A 17,123-nucleotide genomic window follows, 5' to 3' on the forward strand; every position below is an offset into this window, starting at 1 on the left:
AGAGATACCTATTTTCTAGCAGGTCCCAAACTTCAATCTCCAGAGAGAGAGAGAAGGGCTGTTGCTCCTTACAAATCCAAAAAGAAGCTGCCTGATTTTTTCTCTTTGTAAGTCTAGCTCCTCCCATTCGCACATGACACGCTCTTGTCAAGCAACCTAATTAAACCCTACTCTGAAACTCCAGGGGACAACGCCAAAAACATAACAAAACTGCATTAACTTAGATTAAAACAAAAATATCTAGGATCAATTATGCTTCTACATTCTCAGGTGGGCTGTCTGGAGCAGCCAAATCAGCACCATAATCAGAGCTAAAATGTTCCCTTCACAAGAAGCATGATATAAATACATTTCTTAAAGGCACAGAGTTGTCACACTTCTAAACCACCATATCCACCTATCCTGCTACAATCAGGGATCATTGGACACTCGCTCCAAAGTTCCTCACTTCCTCTACACCTCAGTATTCTCCCTTCTATTGTTTATCCCTGTCTCCTCACCCCAAGTGCAACCCCAAACACTTCTCTGGGTTGAATTCCATTTGCCACTTTTCTACCCATCTGACCAGTCCATTGATATCTTCCTGGAGTCCACAGCCATGCCCCTCACTATCAACCACACTGTCAATTTTTGTGTCACCTCCAAACTACTTCTTCATTCCTCCTACATTTATGTCCAAATCATTAATATATACACAAAAAGGATGAACTTAATCCTTAGCCCTGTAGAAAGCCATTGGAAATATCTATCCAGTCACAAACACATCCATCAACAATTACCCTTTGTCTCCTGCCACTGAGCCAATTTTGTAACCAGCCCGTTATACTCAACTATTTGCTGCGACTTGTGTATGTAGATGATGGAAAGTTTATTGATTTATTGGGCCGGATTCTCCGACCTCGCCCATGGCTGGGATTCTCCGGTCCTGCTGCAGTGAACGGAGGTTTTGTCTTCGCTGGCAGTAACTGCGGGATGTGAACAGCCGGAGAATACCTGACACACAATACTTGATCCTGTCACCCCCTCCCCATTGAGGGCAGGTGGAATGTGCCCCTGAAACGTGCAGTGCTATTTGGTTCCCATAGACATTGGCCCTGGTGTGCTGTAGGATTTCTGGGATCCTGTCACTGTTATTGTACAGTTAAAAGCCTCACAACACCAGGTTAAAGTCCAACACACATGATGAAGGGGCGGCGCTCCGAAAGCTTGTGGTACCAAATAAACCTGTTGGACTTTAACCTGGAGTTGTGAGACTTCTCGCTGTGCTTACCCCAGTCCAACGCCGGCATCTCCACATCAGTGTTATTGTAGGCAGACATCTGTTTCTATTGATTATTCACCTCAATCATTTTTGTGTGTGTACGGCGGCCGGCCCCCTCCCCGCGGCCGGCCCCTCCCCGCGGCCGGCCCCCTCCCGCGCGGCCGGCCCCCCGCTGCAGCCGGCCCCCTGTCCCCCCCCCGCCACGGCCGGCCCCCCGCTGCGGTCGGCCCCCCCCCCCCACCGCGGCCGGCCCCCGCCCCCCCCCCCCCCGCCACGACCCCCCCCCCGCCACGACCCCCCCCCCCCCCCCCCCCCCCGGCCACGGCCGCCCCCCCGCCCCTCCACCGCGGCTGCCCCCCCGCCCCTCCACCGCGGCTGCCCCCCCGCCCCTCCACCGCGGCCGCCCCCCCACCGCGGCCGCCCCCCGCCCCCCCGCCGCGGCCGGCCCCCCGCCCCCCCCCCCCCCCCCCGCAGCTGCCCCCCCCCCCCCCCCCCCCCCCCCCCTCCCCCAGCCAGGATCTGTGGAACAATAATCTTTTTTTCTTGAATCTTTGCAGGTGAAGAAAGATGAATCTGGGGCTTTACACGTGAGCAAGCAGAAACAGCTACACCTGCACTATGATCTCATCAATTTAACAGTATGTTTTGATTTTGTATTACTGTGTACGTGTCTGTATATTGCAAAGCTAATGTTTAAATTATTGTCCGATTCTGAGTTGGCAATATGTTGTTCACAGTTCCTTTACACTTTGCTAATGCTTGAGAGGAAGTTTTTTTTAATTGATGTTTAGTTGTCTGTGTGCTAGCTGATGTGAAGCAAATATTTAGCAACAATAATTGTGAAAAAGGAGCAAATCCCTCAGCTGGTCAGAAACCCTAGCAGCTGCATTGAGGATATTCCAGGGAATGTGCATGGATCTTCTCTTAGGCAGTCCCTTGGAGTCGATGATGATTTGCTTCCACAGAAAAGTCACAGGTGGGGCAGAGGGTGATTGGAGGGTGGATGGGGTGCCCAGGTTGCCACGCAGTCCATTCACTGTCGACGCTTGTCTTCAGTTTGCTCTTGGCGATGAAACCCAAAGTGTCCGGCTCCTTCCCGTTCCTCCAGTTAGGGTGACCTAGGACTTGGGATTCGCAGGCACTGGTGAGGGTGTTGTATTTTTTTAAGGAGACTTTGAGGGTGTCTTTGAATTGAAGCCTTTCCTCTGCCCTCCTGGGACTCGCTTGCTGTGTTGAAGCTCTGAGTAGAGCGCTTGTTTTGAGAGTTTTGTGGCAGTCTTACAGCTAATGTGGTCTCCACGGGAGCTGATCAAAGCTTGTCAATGCTTTGATGCTGGGGATGTCAGCCTGAGCAAGAACACTGATGTTGCCGTGCCTATCCAGCCAATGGATTTGCAGGATCTTGCGGAAGCAGCACTGGTGGTACTTCTCTCGGTGCCTATTGTACATAGTCCACATCTGTGTTGTGAAGATGTGTTCACTTTTATACTTGATATATAAATCACCTCTCCCTCAAAGGTCAACTTTTACAACAGCATATGCAGTAGTTTATCCTTCTGTAAATTTGTTCCTCTACCCTCTTTCCAATATTTGAAGGTTTCAGTACACACCCAGCTGTGTAATAGTTCCTCTAGTGTTCCTGAATTCTAACAGTGGACTTTGTTTTTGATCTCTAAACGACATCATTCCTTTCCATGTCCATTACTGAAATCTGTTATTGCGTTTGCTGATTTAAACTTATCCAATTATCTAGATCCTTAGGACTTGTGAAAATGCTGTAACTGTTCCTCGTTAACATGGTAAACTGTCACACTTGTCCCTGCAAGAAACAGGAATGCACGTTAACTAGATTTGGTGAAGTGCTATCAGTCTTGATTGTTGGAGATTATTTTGCCACATTTCCTGGTTTATTACTTCACATACAAAACCAGTAAAGGAGATAACTGTTGCCCTTACCACTCTGTACACTTGCCCTTGACTGACTCTGGTCTGAATTTTGCAATGGCTGGTTTTGGTGAGGAGGGGGGGAAGTGAGGTGTGGGAGGAACTGACCCCCTTAAACAAGGCCACCCCAGAGCAATAACGCTGCAGGGGGCATGAACGAGGTGTGAGTGGGACTTCTGCACCTCAGTGGGAGGACGCGCTACCCTTGAGCTGTGGCCAATCCGACTGGCTGGAACCTTTAGCAGTCCCAGTAGCGCCAGAGCGCACTAGTGGACACTACCGGGGCTGCAAATGAGGACAGGTCCTTAACCCATCTCCTACATTGCTCCAAAAAACAATTCAACTTCACATTGAATCCAATTCATGGGCCCCACAAGAGAGACCTACTAGATCCAAGCTGACAAGAACAGGCATTGCACCTGATCTCGGGCTTAATTCCAAGCTTGACTTTAGCCAAAAGGCTGGGACGTTATTAAGTGACATGTGGTGGCCTGCTCCGCTTATTATCTGGGTCTATTGGCTTGGTAACAAGCTCAATTGACTGATTATTCATTTAAAAATTGGCAGCAGGCTTGCCAATTATTACACCTACCCACTGTGTAATGAGGGACAGCTCAGGATGGGAAAGTGATTGGCTGATCACCTTGTGTTTTACATGTGGGTGGGTGACCATAATACCCAGCTCTTTTATCTGATATTATTGGTGTATTTCAGTCTGAATTTGATAGTTTAGATGTTTCACAACTGCCCACCAGATGGAGTCTGTATCCACAGTATCAGTGCTGGTTGGTTCTGCTTGTCTTATCCCAGGCGCAGTGGATGACTGCAGAGTAGCTGAAGGTGTGAGAACACGCAAACTGCATTATTTCTGATAATGCTTTAGAAAGCTTTCTGAGTAGCTTTATAAACTGAATTTATTGAGAGGCAACTTGCTCTGCTCCCCCCAGCTTTGTAATTTAAGTGTCTGCACGTCCATTATTGCTTCTCTTGTGTCAAGTTGCTGTGACTGTAGAAAGACTGAATGATGGATTGAAATTACAGTCTGAAGGTCAAGTCTCTTCCATCTCATCACTTAAGCTTAATTTGCCATGACCTGACATAGAAAGTCTCTTACAGCTTCTTAATTTTTAATACGTTTATTCTATTTTTAAAACACTTGCTTTCTGAGGGATATGCTTTTAATGCCATATCATTTTCTAAAATTTACAGGAACAGCAACGTTTTTGTTTGAAAGGAGTCCTGGCAGGGACAATGCAGTGCTTTTCAAATCTTGAATGTCTGCTGCCCAATGCTGCTGTGTGTATTGGGATGTTAAAGTTAAAAAGTTTGTTTATTAGTCACAAGTAGGCTTACATTAACACTGCAATGAAGTTACTGTGAAAATCCCCTGGTCACCACATTCCAGTGCCTGTTCGGGTACACTGAGGGAGAATTTAGCATGGCTGATCCACCTAACCAGCACGTCTTTCGAACTGTGGGAGGAAACCCATGCAGACACTGGGAGAATGTGCAAACTCCACACAGACAGTGACCCAAGCAGGGAATTGAATCCGGGTTCCTGGCTCTGTGAAGCAGCAGCGCTAACCACTGTGCAGCCCAGATGTTTATTACAACATAGATTTAAATGGTGTCTTTAGCATAATAAAATGTTTCAAGATACTTCATGGGACCTTATAAGCAAAGCTGGACACCAAGTTATGAAGGAGATATTTGGTCAATCCTCGATCAGAGAGGTTGGTTTTAAATACTGTCTTTGTGGAACAACATGAGGAGAGGGGTTTAGGGAAACATTTAGGGGCTCCAGACAGCTGAAGGCATGGTCCCCAGCGATTAAAATTGGGGTGCTCGAGATGCCGGACTTAGATGAGATCAGGGATCTGAGGGTTGTGGGGCTGGAGGAGATTGCAGAGTGGGTTGAGGCCAGGAAGTGATTTGGAAACAGGTGAACATTTTAAAATCGAGGCGTATCTTAATTGGCAAGCAGTGAAGGTCACTGAGCACAGGGCTGATGGGTGAGTGCGGGTTGATATGAGTTGGGGCATGGGCAGCGGAAATTTGGATGAGCTCAAATTTCCAGCGGCGGGCTGTGGAAGACCAGCCAGGAGCACATTGGACTAGTCAAGTCGAGGCACAACTGGGGCATCGATGATGGTTTCAGCAGCAGATAAGCTGATGCAGGGGTGGACTAGGCAGTATTTTACAGGTGGTGAATGACAGTCTTGGTGACGGCAAGGATGTGTGATGCCGATTTAATCTCGGTGTCGCATACAAGACCAAAGTTGCACCCGGTCTTGTACAGCCCCAGACAGCCGCCAGGAAGAGGGATGGAGCTGATAGCAAAGGAATGGAGCTTAGAGTAGGAACTGTAGACCAATGGCTTCAACCTTCCCAATACTTACTTGGAGGAAATTTCTGCTCACCCTGCATGGGATGTCAGACAAGCAGTCTGATAATGTTGCAGGGTTGTAAGAGTCGCAAGGTGATGGTAAAGCTGGATGTCATCAGTATACATGTGCTCGGATGATGTTACTAGGGGGCAGGAGATCAGAAATGGGGGAGGGCTAAGGCTGACTCTTGGAGGGCACCGGAAAGGCATTGCGGATGATTCTCTGAATATAATTAGATAATATAGTCAGGATAGAGGGATGATGGTGATAGTTTTGAAACACAAAGGGACAGCATCTGAATAGTCACTGTTAACAATACCAGCTAACTGGGGACGTGGAGAGAAGTATGGATTAAAGGTGCTATATAAATGCAGGTTGTTGGCACCTGTTTGATCACAAAATTACCCACAATAAATTGTTAGCCTCTTGTGTCCTGTAATGCTGGCCAGGTTGTGTTTTGTTTATAATGCTTATCTTCAGTGGGAAATTAATGTGTTTTAATTATTTGTATTTCAGCAGAATTCGATTGGATGAAACTGCAATTTGATTTTTCTTAGTCTGACATTTCTCCTCGTGCTATAAAATAATGCAGCGGGTTTTTACAGAGTTGTTTCTGTGCTGTCTTGGGGGCTTTCCTGGTGGTGCTTTTGCTGGTAATCTCCACCATGAGATTAAACACCCCACAGTGTTGCAAATTGGAACCTGCTGCTTCAATGATTGCCTTTCCTTTTGCTTCCATGCTGAAATATTCAGGGAAACTTCCATAGAGCCGGTGGGGGGGGGGGGGGGGGGGGGGGGGGAGGGGGGGGGGGGGGGGGGGGGGGGGGGGGGAGAGGAGGATGGGAGGGGTTAGGGAATGGGGAAGGCAGTGTGAAGGAGATGTTAACTCTTTCAAAAGGTAGTCTGTTAAATGTTCAGATGGAATGACTTGTTTTGTTTGCTAGAGTGTGTGTGGTTCCATCTAATATTATTTAGAACCGGAGGTGGCAAATAGTGAGTGAGCGAAGGGGTAGGGTAAACAGACCTAAACATAGCCAGTCAGGGCAGAAAAAATAATGACCAGTTGGATGGTTGTGATATAGATGATCAGCTGTGTGGTCAAAATGAGAAACTCAATATGAATAGCAATGTAGACCCAGGACTAAATACGAAGAAGCACATTCAACTTCTAGACTTGGATCTCAACTGTGTCTTTGGCTGGAATTAGTAATATGAAAGTCAAGAGCACATTGCTGGGAATTATCAGAGACCTAGGCTGGAATTTTGCCGTCCCATTTACCATGGAAATCGCAGCAGGCGGGACACGGACCATGAAAACGTCTGTTGATTTTTGGCGGGATTTGGCGTGAGCACAGCCGGGAAATCCTGCCCCTAGTGATCTCGACTCGAATTGCCAACTCTAGCTAGACGAGATTTCACCACCCGACCGTCCGTTTCCAACTGCCTCACTCAGCAAATGGCCTCCTCCCCTCAAGCTCCAATACTTTTATAAAACTAGGAGGTTCAAAGAAATTGTTTTTTTAAATTTTGTTTTTAAGCTTCCTATCATTTTTCTCCCAGATTTGCTCCCAGCAGCGTCCAGGAGATTAATCTTCCAATCCTGGAGATTCCAGGGAAGCCTGGAGAGTTGGCAACCCTAATTTTGATGCATCTTGTAGTGAAAAGTAAATAAAATTCCGTATTGCTCAATTTTAATGCATTCCTTAGACTTATCTGGCAATTGTACATGGGGGAGGGGGGGGGAATATAGTATCTGCTTTGGGTGCAGTTAACAATCTGGATGCAAACTATGCCCAAAATTACGCTAGTTTTGAGAAGTGTTTTATTTTTTTGTTGCATTTCTGCTCAAACTCACAGTTCACAAACCGTCCGTGAACCAGTAAAGGTGGATAGTGTTTTCCAAATTAATTTTAAAATTACGTTTTAAAAATGTTCCTTGAGATATTTATGGATGGTAATCATAATATCCCTGCAGTACAGGAGGAGATCATTTGGTCCATCAAACCTGCACCAACAACAATCCCACCCAGACCTGATCCTGGTAGCCCCAAGTATTTACCCCACTAATTCCCCCTGACACTAATGGCAATTTGTCATGGCCAATCCACCTAACCTGCACATCTTGGGGCACTAAGGGACAATTTAACATGGTCAATCCACCTAATCTACACATCTTTGGACCGTGGGATGAAACCGGAGCACCCAGAAGAAACCCACACAGACAAGGGAGAACGTGCAGACTCCACACTGACAGTGATCCAGCTGGATAATGGGTGCATCACAAAGGAAAATCCCACTTTTAATTTGTGTTCACCACCTGAGTAACCCAACTTTAATTCCTGAAAATTACTTCAGAAAAGCATGTTACATTGGTTGATGTGCAATAATCAATTTCATCATAAATTAAAACAAAACATTTTTAAAGTCTATTAGTCTTCTTGCCTCAGAAGAACCGTCTTAATTTTTAAAACCTCCTCGAAGGCCCACATTAGCGGCTACTGGCTATCCATTGACTCTGTCTACAGGTCCCGCTGCCTTGGCAAAGCAGCCAGCATAATCAAGGAACCCACGTACCCCGGACACACACACTTCCACCTTCTTCTATCACGAAAAAGATACAAAAGTCTGAGGTCACGTACCAACCGACTCAAGAACAGCTTCTTCCCTGCTGCTGTCAGACTTTTGAATGGACCTACCCCGCACAAAGTTGATCTTTCTCTACACCCTAGCTATGACTGTAACACTACATTCTGCACTCTCTCCTTTCCTTCTCTATGAACGGTATGCTTTGTCTGTATAGCGCGCAAGAAACAATACTTTTCACTGTATGTTAATACATGTAACAATAATAAATCAAATCAAATATAGTGATGAACTCAATCTGGGGAGCGTAGCCAGTATTGCAGGTAGGGATCATTTCTAATGCAGTTTTTTTTAAACCAACGCAAAAGATTACAGAAACTCAATTTGCACAAGATGTAACTTACACTTGAAATTCTTCAACCTTTTCCATTGGTTTGGTGACTGTGTGTGAATGGTACAATCTCCAGGCCCAAGGGCACTATTTACTTCTCACAATCAGACACCTTATTTTTAAATCAAATTGTCAAGAGTCTCACTTAAAATACATGGCTTAATGTCTGTGTTAAAATAGTACCGATTACAATTTAATGCAAGCACTGTAACCAAAGCACTTGACCAAAGTGCAGATGGAGGAATTAACTCTTGCACAGAGATGGGTTTGTTTTAGTCATGCTCTTTTTTTCTGTTCTGAAAATTGGATTTAAAATGTTAACTCCATTTCCCCCTCCACAGATGCTGCTGGAGGTGCTAAGGTTTTACAGCATTTTCTGTTTTTATTATGCTCTGCTTCCCCCTCCCCAACCACCATGAGCCGTCAGATATATCTGGATATAGAATCTACTGATAACCATGAAACCATTGTCGATTGTCGGAAAAACCCATCTGGTTCACTAATGCCTTTTAGGGAAGGAAATCCGCTGTCCTTACCCTGGTCTGACCTACACGTGACTCCAGAGCCACAGCAGCGTGGTCGACTCTCAACTCCCTTTGGCCAACTAGGGATGGGTAACAAAAGCTGGCCAGCCAGCGACGCCCTTGTCCCATGAATGAATATAGCAAAAGAATTTCCACTGCAGCTGATTGTACAGTTCATGCTGGTGAGAGTCCAGTAACACCCAGAGTGGACAGGCAAATGAAGTTGTCCATTGCACCTGTATAGCAGTACTGATCAGTGGCAATATCCTCTAGTGCTTGATTGGCTCCCTGCTGAAATAGCAAATGACTGCGACTTTATCTTTCACATAGAATCACAGACTCCTACAGTGCAGAAGGAGGCCATTCGGCCCATCGAGTCTGCACCGACCACAATCCCACCCAGGCCCTACCCCCACAATCCCATGCATTTACTCTAGCTAGTCCCCCCCGACACTAACGGGCAACTTAGCATAGCCAATTCACCTAACCCGCACATTTTTAGACTGTGGGAATAAACCAGAGAACCCGGAGGAAACCCACGCAGACACGGGGAGAACATGCAGACTCCACACAGACAGTGAACCGAGGCCGGAATTGAACCTGGTTCCCTGGCGCTGAAAAGTATTCCATACATATGTATGGAATACTTTTCAGTTTTGATTTGATTTATTATTGTCACATGTATTAGTTTCCAGTGAAAAACATTGTTTCTTGCGCGCTATACAGACAAAGCATACCGTTAATAGAGAAGGGAAGGAGAGAGCGCAGAATGTAGTGTTACAGTCATAGCTAGGATGTAGAGAAAGATCAACTTAATGCAAGGTAGATCCATTCAAAAGTCTGACAGCAGCAGGAAAGAAGCTGTTCTTGAGTCAGTTGGTACGTGATCTCGGACTTTTGTATCTTTTTCCCGACGGAAGAAGGTGGAAGAGAGAATGTCCGGCGTGTGTGGGATCCTTGATTATGCTGGCTGCTTTTCCGAGGCAGTGGGAAGTGTAGACAGAGTCACTGGATCGGAGGCTGGTTTGTGTGATGGACTGGGCTTCATTCACAACCCTTTGTAGTTCCTTGCCGTCTTGGGCAGAGCAGGACCCATACCAAGCTGTGATACAACCGGAAAGAATGCTTTCTATGGTGCATCTGTAAAAGTTGGTGAGTGTTGTAGCTGACATGCAAAATTTCCTTAGTCTTCTGAGAAAGTAGAGGCGTTGGTGGGCTTTCTTAACCAGAGTGTCGGCATGGGGGGACCAGGACAGGTTGTTGGTGATCTGGACACCTAAAAACCTGAAGCTCTCGACCATTCCTACTTCTGTTTATTACTAAGTCGCATATTTGTTAATCCAAATTTTCTCTCCAGTGTTTTCCTTCTATCTTTGAAGAAGTTATCTCCGGTGAAGCTGTGGCTATTTATGTTGACTTTGAGACGAGTATTATTGGATTTTTATTTCTCTTGCGTTTTCCTTTTGCATCTTGGACCAGGCCCTTGGAATGCATCCTGCTGCAATGTGTTTCTTGCAGGCATTTTTAGTGCCAGACTCTCGGGTTATTAGCGGAGAAAGCCAGTGGCTAGTAATTATTTATTTATATGTGACTGGGCGTTCAGTTTGCCGTTTGTGCATCTATGCCTGCAGTTTTCCCCACAAGCTGTTGAGCTTCCTAATAGAGCTGCCTCATTGTGGGAGTTTCACAGTTCTTCCGGAGAGGGAGAAAGGGGTTGCTATATCCCAAGGAACGTTCACGATGTGGCAGTGCAGCTGCACTAAAATGCAGAATAAGATGGGGATTGATCTAAGCCTAGGTCATCTACCCATTCACTCAGCAATAATTAGTACAAAGCACGGCAAAATCACACAATCAAATAAAGGCTGGCAATAATATTCCGACAATAGGACAAAATAATCGAATAATCAATGGAAATGATGTATTTTCCCTTGGTTCCCTAACTTGGGTACTCTTCACATTTTGTTTGACCAATCAAGGGGGATTTTATTATCAAATGGTTCTTTCTGTATTCACAGTGGATCAATTCTCGGACACTAGCTCTACTGGACAGCGCAGAGAAACTGCATGTGGTGGATCGTCATAGTCAGGAAGAGCTGGAGATCGTGGACATTGCTGAGGTTCAGCTGGTTTACAACAGCAGCCACTTCAAATCCCTCGCCACTGGTGGGAACGTTAGCCAGGCTTTGGTAAGAACTCTCAAAGCTTTGATCTTTCCAATCTGCTATCTAAGCGAGCTGCTTTCTTCCCGTTGTTCTTTGTTAGTGATCAAAGAGTCCCTTGACAGGATGCTGCTTTCTCTCGCTGGGACAAAGCAGTGTTGTGAGCATCAGTATTGTTCACTGGATAAGGTGCTGCATTTCTGTGAAGCAAGAAATATATTTGTTTGCAGTGTGTAACGACTGTTTTTGTTATTTACATATGATTCTTGTTCCTCATCAACCTTGGAGAATAGCTTCGCATGTTTCCTCCTTTAAAGCATCTGCTTTTACTGGGAAAATGTCTGAAATGGTTCTTGCCCTCAGTTGAAAGTCATTCTTTATGATCATGTAGGGGGCCGAATGTTTGCCTTTGCCGAGATGACTGTGCTTATCCTGGCAGGCGGGGGTGTTTTTCCAATTCAAATCAGATTTTTCTTCATGGCATTTTCCTGCATACATACTTTGGGAGCAATTGTGACAAAATTATCTTTTATTCTGCATCACAAAGGGGGTGTTTTGGATTTCTCTGTGTTACACACATAGGATAATGGTGGAATTTTACGAGATTGATTCCATGTCTCCAGCTGGTATGAAAAGAGGAGAGTTCCTGATCCGTTTCTTGGGCAAGTTTTCACGCACAATCCTATGGACTTAGTCATTGAAAAAATGGTCTAGACTGTTTCGAGCTGCTGCAGGCAGTGGGCTGGGCTTAATTCGCCACAGTAAGAGTTTTAACAACACCAGGTTAAAGTCCAACAGGTTTATTTGGTAGCACATACCGTTAGCTTTCGGAGCGCTGCTCCTTCGTCAGATGGAGTGGAAATGTGCTCTCAAACAGGGCACAAAGACACACAATCAAGTTACAGAATACTGATTAGAACAGTTATTTTATGAGCGCCAACCAGATCTTAAAGATACAGACAATGTGGGTGGAGGGAGGTGAAAGAGATGTGTTTTGTCTCCAGACAGGATTAAGCACAGGTTAAAGAGATGTGTATTGTCTCCAGACAGGATAGCCTGCAAGTCCAGGAGGCAAGCTGTGGGGGTTACTGATAATGTGACATAAATCCAACATCCCGGTTTAGGCCGTCCTCATGTGTGCGGAACTTGGCTATCAGTTTCTGCTCAGCGACTCTGCGCTGTCGTGTGTCGTGAAGGCCGCCTTGGAGAACGCTTACCTGAAGATCAGAGGCTGAATGCCCGTGACTGCTGAAGTGCTCCCCCACAGGAAGAGAACAGTCTTGCCTGGTAATTGTCGAGCGGTGTTCATCCATCCGTTGTCGTAGCGTCTGCATGGTTTCCCCAATGTACCATGCCTCGGGACATCCTTTCCTGCAGCGTATCAGGTCATAGAAATCATAGAAACCCTACAGTACAGAAAGAGGCCATTCGGCCCATCGAGTCTGCACCGACCACAATCCCACCCAGGCCCTACCCCCATATATTTTACCCACTAATCCATCTAATCTATGCATCCCAGGACACTAAGGGGCAATTTAGCATAGCCAATCAACCTAACCCGCACATCTTTGGATTGTGGGAGGAAACCGGAGCTCCCGGAGGAAACCCACGCAGACACGAGGAGAATGTGCAAACTCCACACAGACAGTGACCCAAGCCGGGAATCGAACCCAGGTCCCTGGAGCTGTGAAGCAGCAGTGCTAACCACTGTGCTACCGTGCCGCCCAACATTGGCCGAGTTGCAAGAGTAGGTACCGTGTACCTGGTAGATGGTGTTCTCACGTGAGATGATGGCATCCGTGTCGATGATCCGGCACGTCTTGCAGAGGTTGCTGTGGCAGGGTTGTGTGGAGTCGTGGTCACAATTTGCCAGCCAGCCTGTAGGGGGAGCTACTGTGCATGTGCAGACTTCTGATTCTGCACATGCTCAGTAGCAGCAGCAGAGGTCTGACAGACAGAGTGGTCAGGCCGCAGCTACTGCAGGCAGCCTCAACCAGCTCTGCCCCCACTCTCCCCCTGCAATCCACGGGACCGCAGCCAATTGTGAGTCCCACAACACATGGGCATCTAGCCTCCCCACCCCCTCAATCCGATCCAGTTGCAGATTGTGCAGCGGGCCCCCTCTCCACTCCCCCGATCTGATCCCGTTGCAGATGCACGGCGGGCCCCCTTGTAGGCAGTGCCAAGATGCCCGCTGGGCATTGCCCTGGTGCCTGGCTGGCAGTGCCAAGGTGCCAGGCTGGCACTGCCAGGCTGACTCTGCCCAAGGGGCACTTCTCCTTGCCTGCAACCTCCCCAGGGGGCTTCAATGGCTTCCAGTTCCAATGATGAGGCCAACAGGACTGTTCTCCATTCGTGGGGAGCAAGTGTTTTCCTCTCCAGAGAGAACCTCTCCTGACGAGGCCATAAAGGCAAGTGAACACGGACGATTGAGTGCTGGGCTCGCCAATCACATGTAAATTGTGATTTAAATATATTTAAATAAGTTATTCCGGCTCTCACCCATTCCCAGTGAGAGGCTGACCGCGCCAGAAATCTAGCTCTCATAAAATAGCTGTTGGAGAAACCGGGTGAATCCTGATTTCTGGCTCTCTCGCGATTTTACCGGCTCACTCCAACCATCTATGGACAATGCAAGCCAGTAAAATCCAGTCCGATGTGTTTTAAAAATAAATTAAAATGGAAGTTGTGTTGCATTAATCAAGTGCAGTTTGAAGGTTGGAGCTGCCATGCACTTGGACTGTATATTAATTGGGAACCTGCTTGTGGGGTAGGGGATGGTAAGGGGTTTGCTAGAAGATATTTGTAGCTTCTCGCTCATACCCCTCAGATGTAGGAACGATTTCAAAAACAAATGGATCATTGGGTGGATAGGAGGCCATTAGTTTATTACTATTACTGCCACTTAATTAATTAATTGTGGGAATTGTTTTCATTGTTGGGTCACGAATAGAGAAAGTTTGACCATTGGGTTGCCTTGCATTGATATCAAAGCAGAGGCAAGCACACAGCTGGGGCGTAGCTCTGCTGTGTTAACACCTCGGCCTTATATTGCTGTAGCTATGACAGGGTTAATGTGGGTGATTCTGTGCTCAATTTTATGATTAAAAACCTTTAGATCATCAGTTGAAAGCCACAAGAGGCCTGCACTGATTGGTTCAGACGTTTATTGTACAAGTCAAGTGTGATCCTAGTAGTTCCTTGCTGTGCCTTTTTTTCATCTGTGACTGTAATCATGGAATCCTACAGTGCAGAAAGAGGCTACTCGGCTCATTGACTCTGCACTGACCACAAGCCCACCCAGGCCCTATCCCCGTAACCCCATGCATTTACCCTAGTCAGTCCCCCTGACACTAAGGGGCAATTTAGCATGGCCAATCTGCCTAACCAGCACATCTTTGCATTGTGGGAGGAAACCAGAGCCCCCGGAGGAAACCCACGCAGACACGGGGAGAACGTGTGGACTCCGCACAGACAGTGAACTAAGCCGGGAATTGAACCCGGGTCCCTGGCGCTGTGAGGCAGCAGTGCTAACCACTGTGCCCCCCGTGTCGCCCCAATAGTCATCTTGCTAATAGTTTTTATTTACAATTAAAAACATGGTATGGTGGCATTACTGTCCTTCAGGACGTTACAGATTTCACACATGTATGTTGCACCATAAATAAGGAGAAATTGTTAGTGTTGTGGTATGTTAGTCCACTTATAACTTGGATGAGAATTGAAGTTTCAACGAACTCGTGGATCTTAGTTATGTTCGCCTATTTGGAGGCGAATGAATTTCCATTTGCCATTGTTATTTCCGTGCAAAGCACACATAGCATGGTATTCTGCATCACGGGAGACTTGCCTAATTATGGAATCTGTTTTTCTGCCGAAATTAAAGGCTAAGGATTGTGATGGTCCATGTAATTTTGGAGAAAGTACTGTATTTTATCTCGGCTCCTTTAAGAACTAAATTTCTTTAGGATCCAACTTATGGTAAAACACCTGGCTTCCAGTAGCTGATCATGTGATCAAGTTGCTTGGGAGATAAACAATGAGAAAAACATCTCAACAAGTTATATCCAGGGTAAATAGCTTCCTAACGGTGGTTCTATTTTCTGGCAGTTTAGCTTTGAGTTTTAGAGCGAACTGGCTGCAGAACATCTCTCTCAAACAAAGTTCAGTTGAAATTTTGTGTGTTGGTTAAAAGAGAGTAAAATTCTTCTTAACTGAAGGGTGCCTAACCGTGAGTTGAATTTCTGGTATAGCCAAGATGAGAGGGTTTTGGATGCAAAGCTCCAGAGTTAAAGAATATGAGAACCAACAGAGTTCTGACCTAAGGTAGCTAAGCTTAAGACTCTAGAGACAAAAGCAAAATACCGCAGATGCTGGAATCTGAAACAAAAACAGAAAATGCTGGAAAACCTCAGCAGGTGAGACAGCGTCTATGAGAGAGAGAGTAGAGCCAACGTTTCGAGTCTGGATGGCCCTTCAGAACCCTGACGTCAGCTTTCATTAGCTTTCTTGAAAGGCATCCTTCGTCAGCACTGATGAAAAGTCATCTAGACTCGAAATGTTGGCTCTATTCTCTCCCCACAGACACTGTCAGACCCGCTGACATTTTCTGTTTTTATTAATCTAGAGATACCTGTGTTAAATGGGGGTTCGCAGCTGGAGGGTATTTGGAAAGAATACCTTGCTGGTTGTAAGCAGAAATTCCAAGATAAGAACTCTTGATAAGAATCTTCAAAGTAGAACTCGGATAAAGCGGGTAATCTTCTAAATTTTGGTTACAATTTAACTGAGTTTGTTGGGGGCGTACGTTAAGTGGGTGCAGAAGGAACGTGGAGTTAAGAAGGCTGGATTGGAGTATAAATAGCTGTGTTTTATTTAAGCCTTGAAACTTGTGGCTTAATTCTAAATATCGAAAAAAAAATTTGTCTGCTTCACCTGAGATCATAACAGGAAAATAGCTTAAACTGGAGACATGTCCTTTAATTGATGCTATTTTGGTCGTGAAGGAGCAATATCAACCTGACCTCCAGAAGTGATTCTTTCATATTCCGATTATCCTTTATCTAAAGACCCACTGGAGATTGTTTGAGAAAGAGTAGACCTGGTATTCTGTACGTTGACAGGATCTCCATTCTCTGACTGTCCTGTGATGATCGGACAGAAGACAAGGTTCTTTTGACAGCACGGGTCTGAGTACTGCCACTTGTGCAGAATCTGTGTGCTAATTATACTTCAGTTTTATCACAACACAACTCCACAGACACATTAAACCACCTCAGTGCATTTAGTAATCCAGTGGGGGATGATTCTCGCTCTGTTGGAGGGTGGGCATGAACATTAGAAAGTGAGTCATTTCAAAGCTGAAAAGGTTACATTTGTCAGTTTTGTCATGTGCGAGACCTGCACACCAGGCACTGAAATCATTGGAATAATACAAGAGTGCCCCTTTCCCTTCACCTTTCCATTCCGATCGAGCATTCAGACCTCTTGTGGCCGGAGCAGAGTTTGACCTCTGCCTCACTGTGATGCGCTGTAATGTCCTCTATCCTGGGGTCATTCAGCTGAATGTTTTCTGCTGATTCTGGGACACTCGTCGTCCCTGCAGCTAAGAATTTACAAAATTCTAGTCATTTGTACAGACTCTAAGCATGCAATGGGATATTGATTGAAAGCAAGCTGGAGACTCGTTTCCTTCTGCTCACAGCCTTTCTTGAGAGGCACCGGTTTTAATGAAACACTAAAAATGTGTTTAAAAGATTGACAGTCTAAAATCTAATGTTAATGTGTCAGAGCTCTGTTAATTAATGTCACGTAAACATATCTCAATGGGAGCAGGGAAAGTTGATTGGGACAAATATTTTTTTTGATGTG

General features: G+C 45.9%; 1 protein-coding gene across 6 annotated transcripts in view; it reads left to right on the forward strand.

The window, feature by feature from the left end:
* Nucleotides 1-17,123, forward strand: part of vps8 (VPS8 subunit of CORVET complex) — a 651,220-nt gene that overhangs the window by 35,443 nt on the left and 598,654 nt on the right. For all 6 annotated transcript variants that reach the window (XM_078229111.1, XM_078229112.1, XM_078229107.1 and 3 more), the window contains 2 exons: nucleotides 1,819-1,899; nucleotides 11,109-11,279. In XM_078229111.1, the coding sequence (XP_078085237.1) occupies nucleotides 1,819-1,899; nucleotides 11,109-11,279 (252 nt within the window). The remainder of the gene's footprint in view (nucleotides 1-1,818; nucleotides 1,900-11,108; nucleotides 11,280-17,123) is intronic.

Source organism: Mustelus asterias, chromosome 14 (assembly GCF_964213995.1).
Source record: "Mustelus asterias chromosome 14, sMusAst1.hap1.1, whole genome shotgun sequence".
In the NCBI taxonomy this organism is placed as follows: Eukaryota; Metazoa; Chordata; class Chondrichthyes; order Carcharhiniformes; family Triakidae; genus Mustelus; species Mustelus asterias.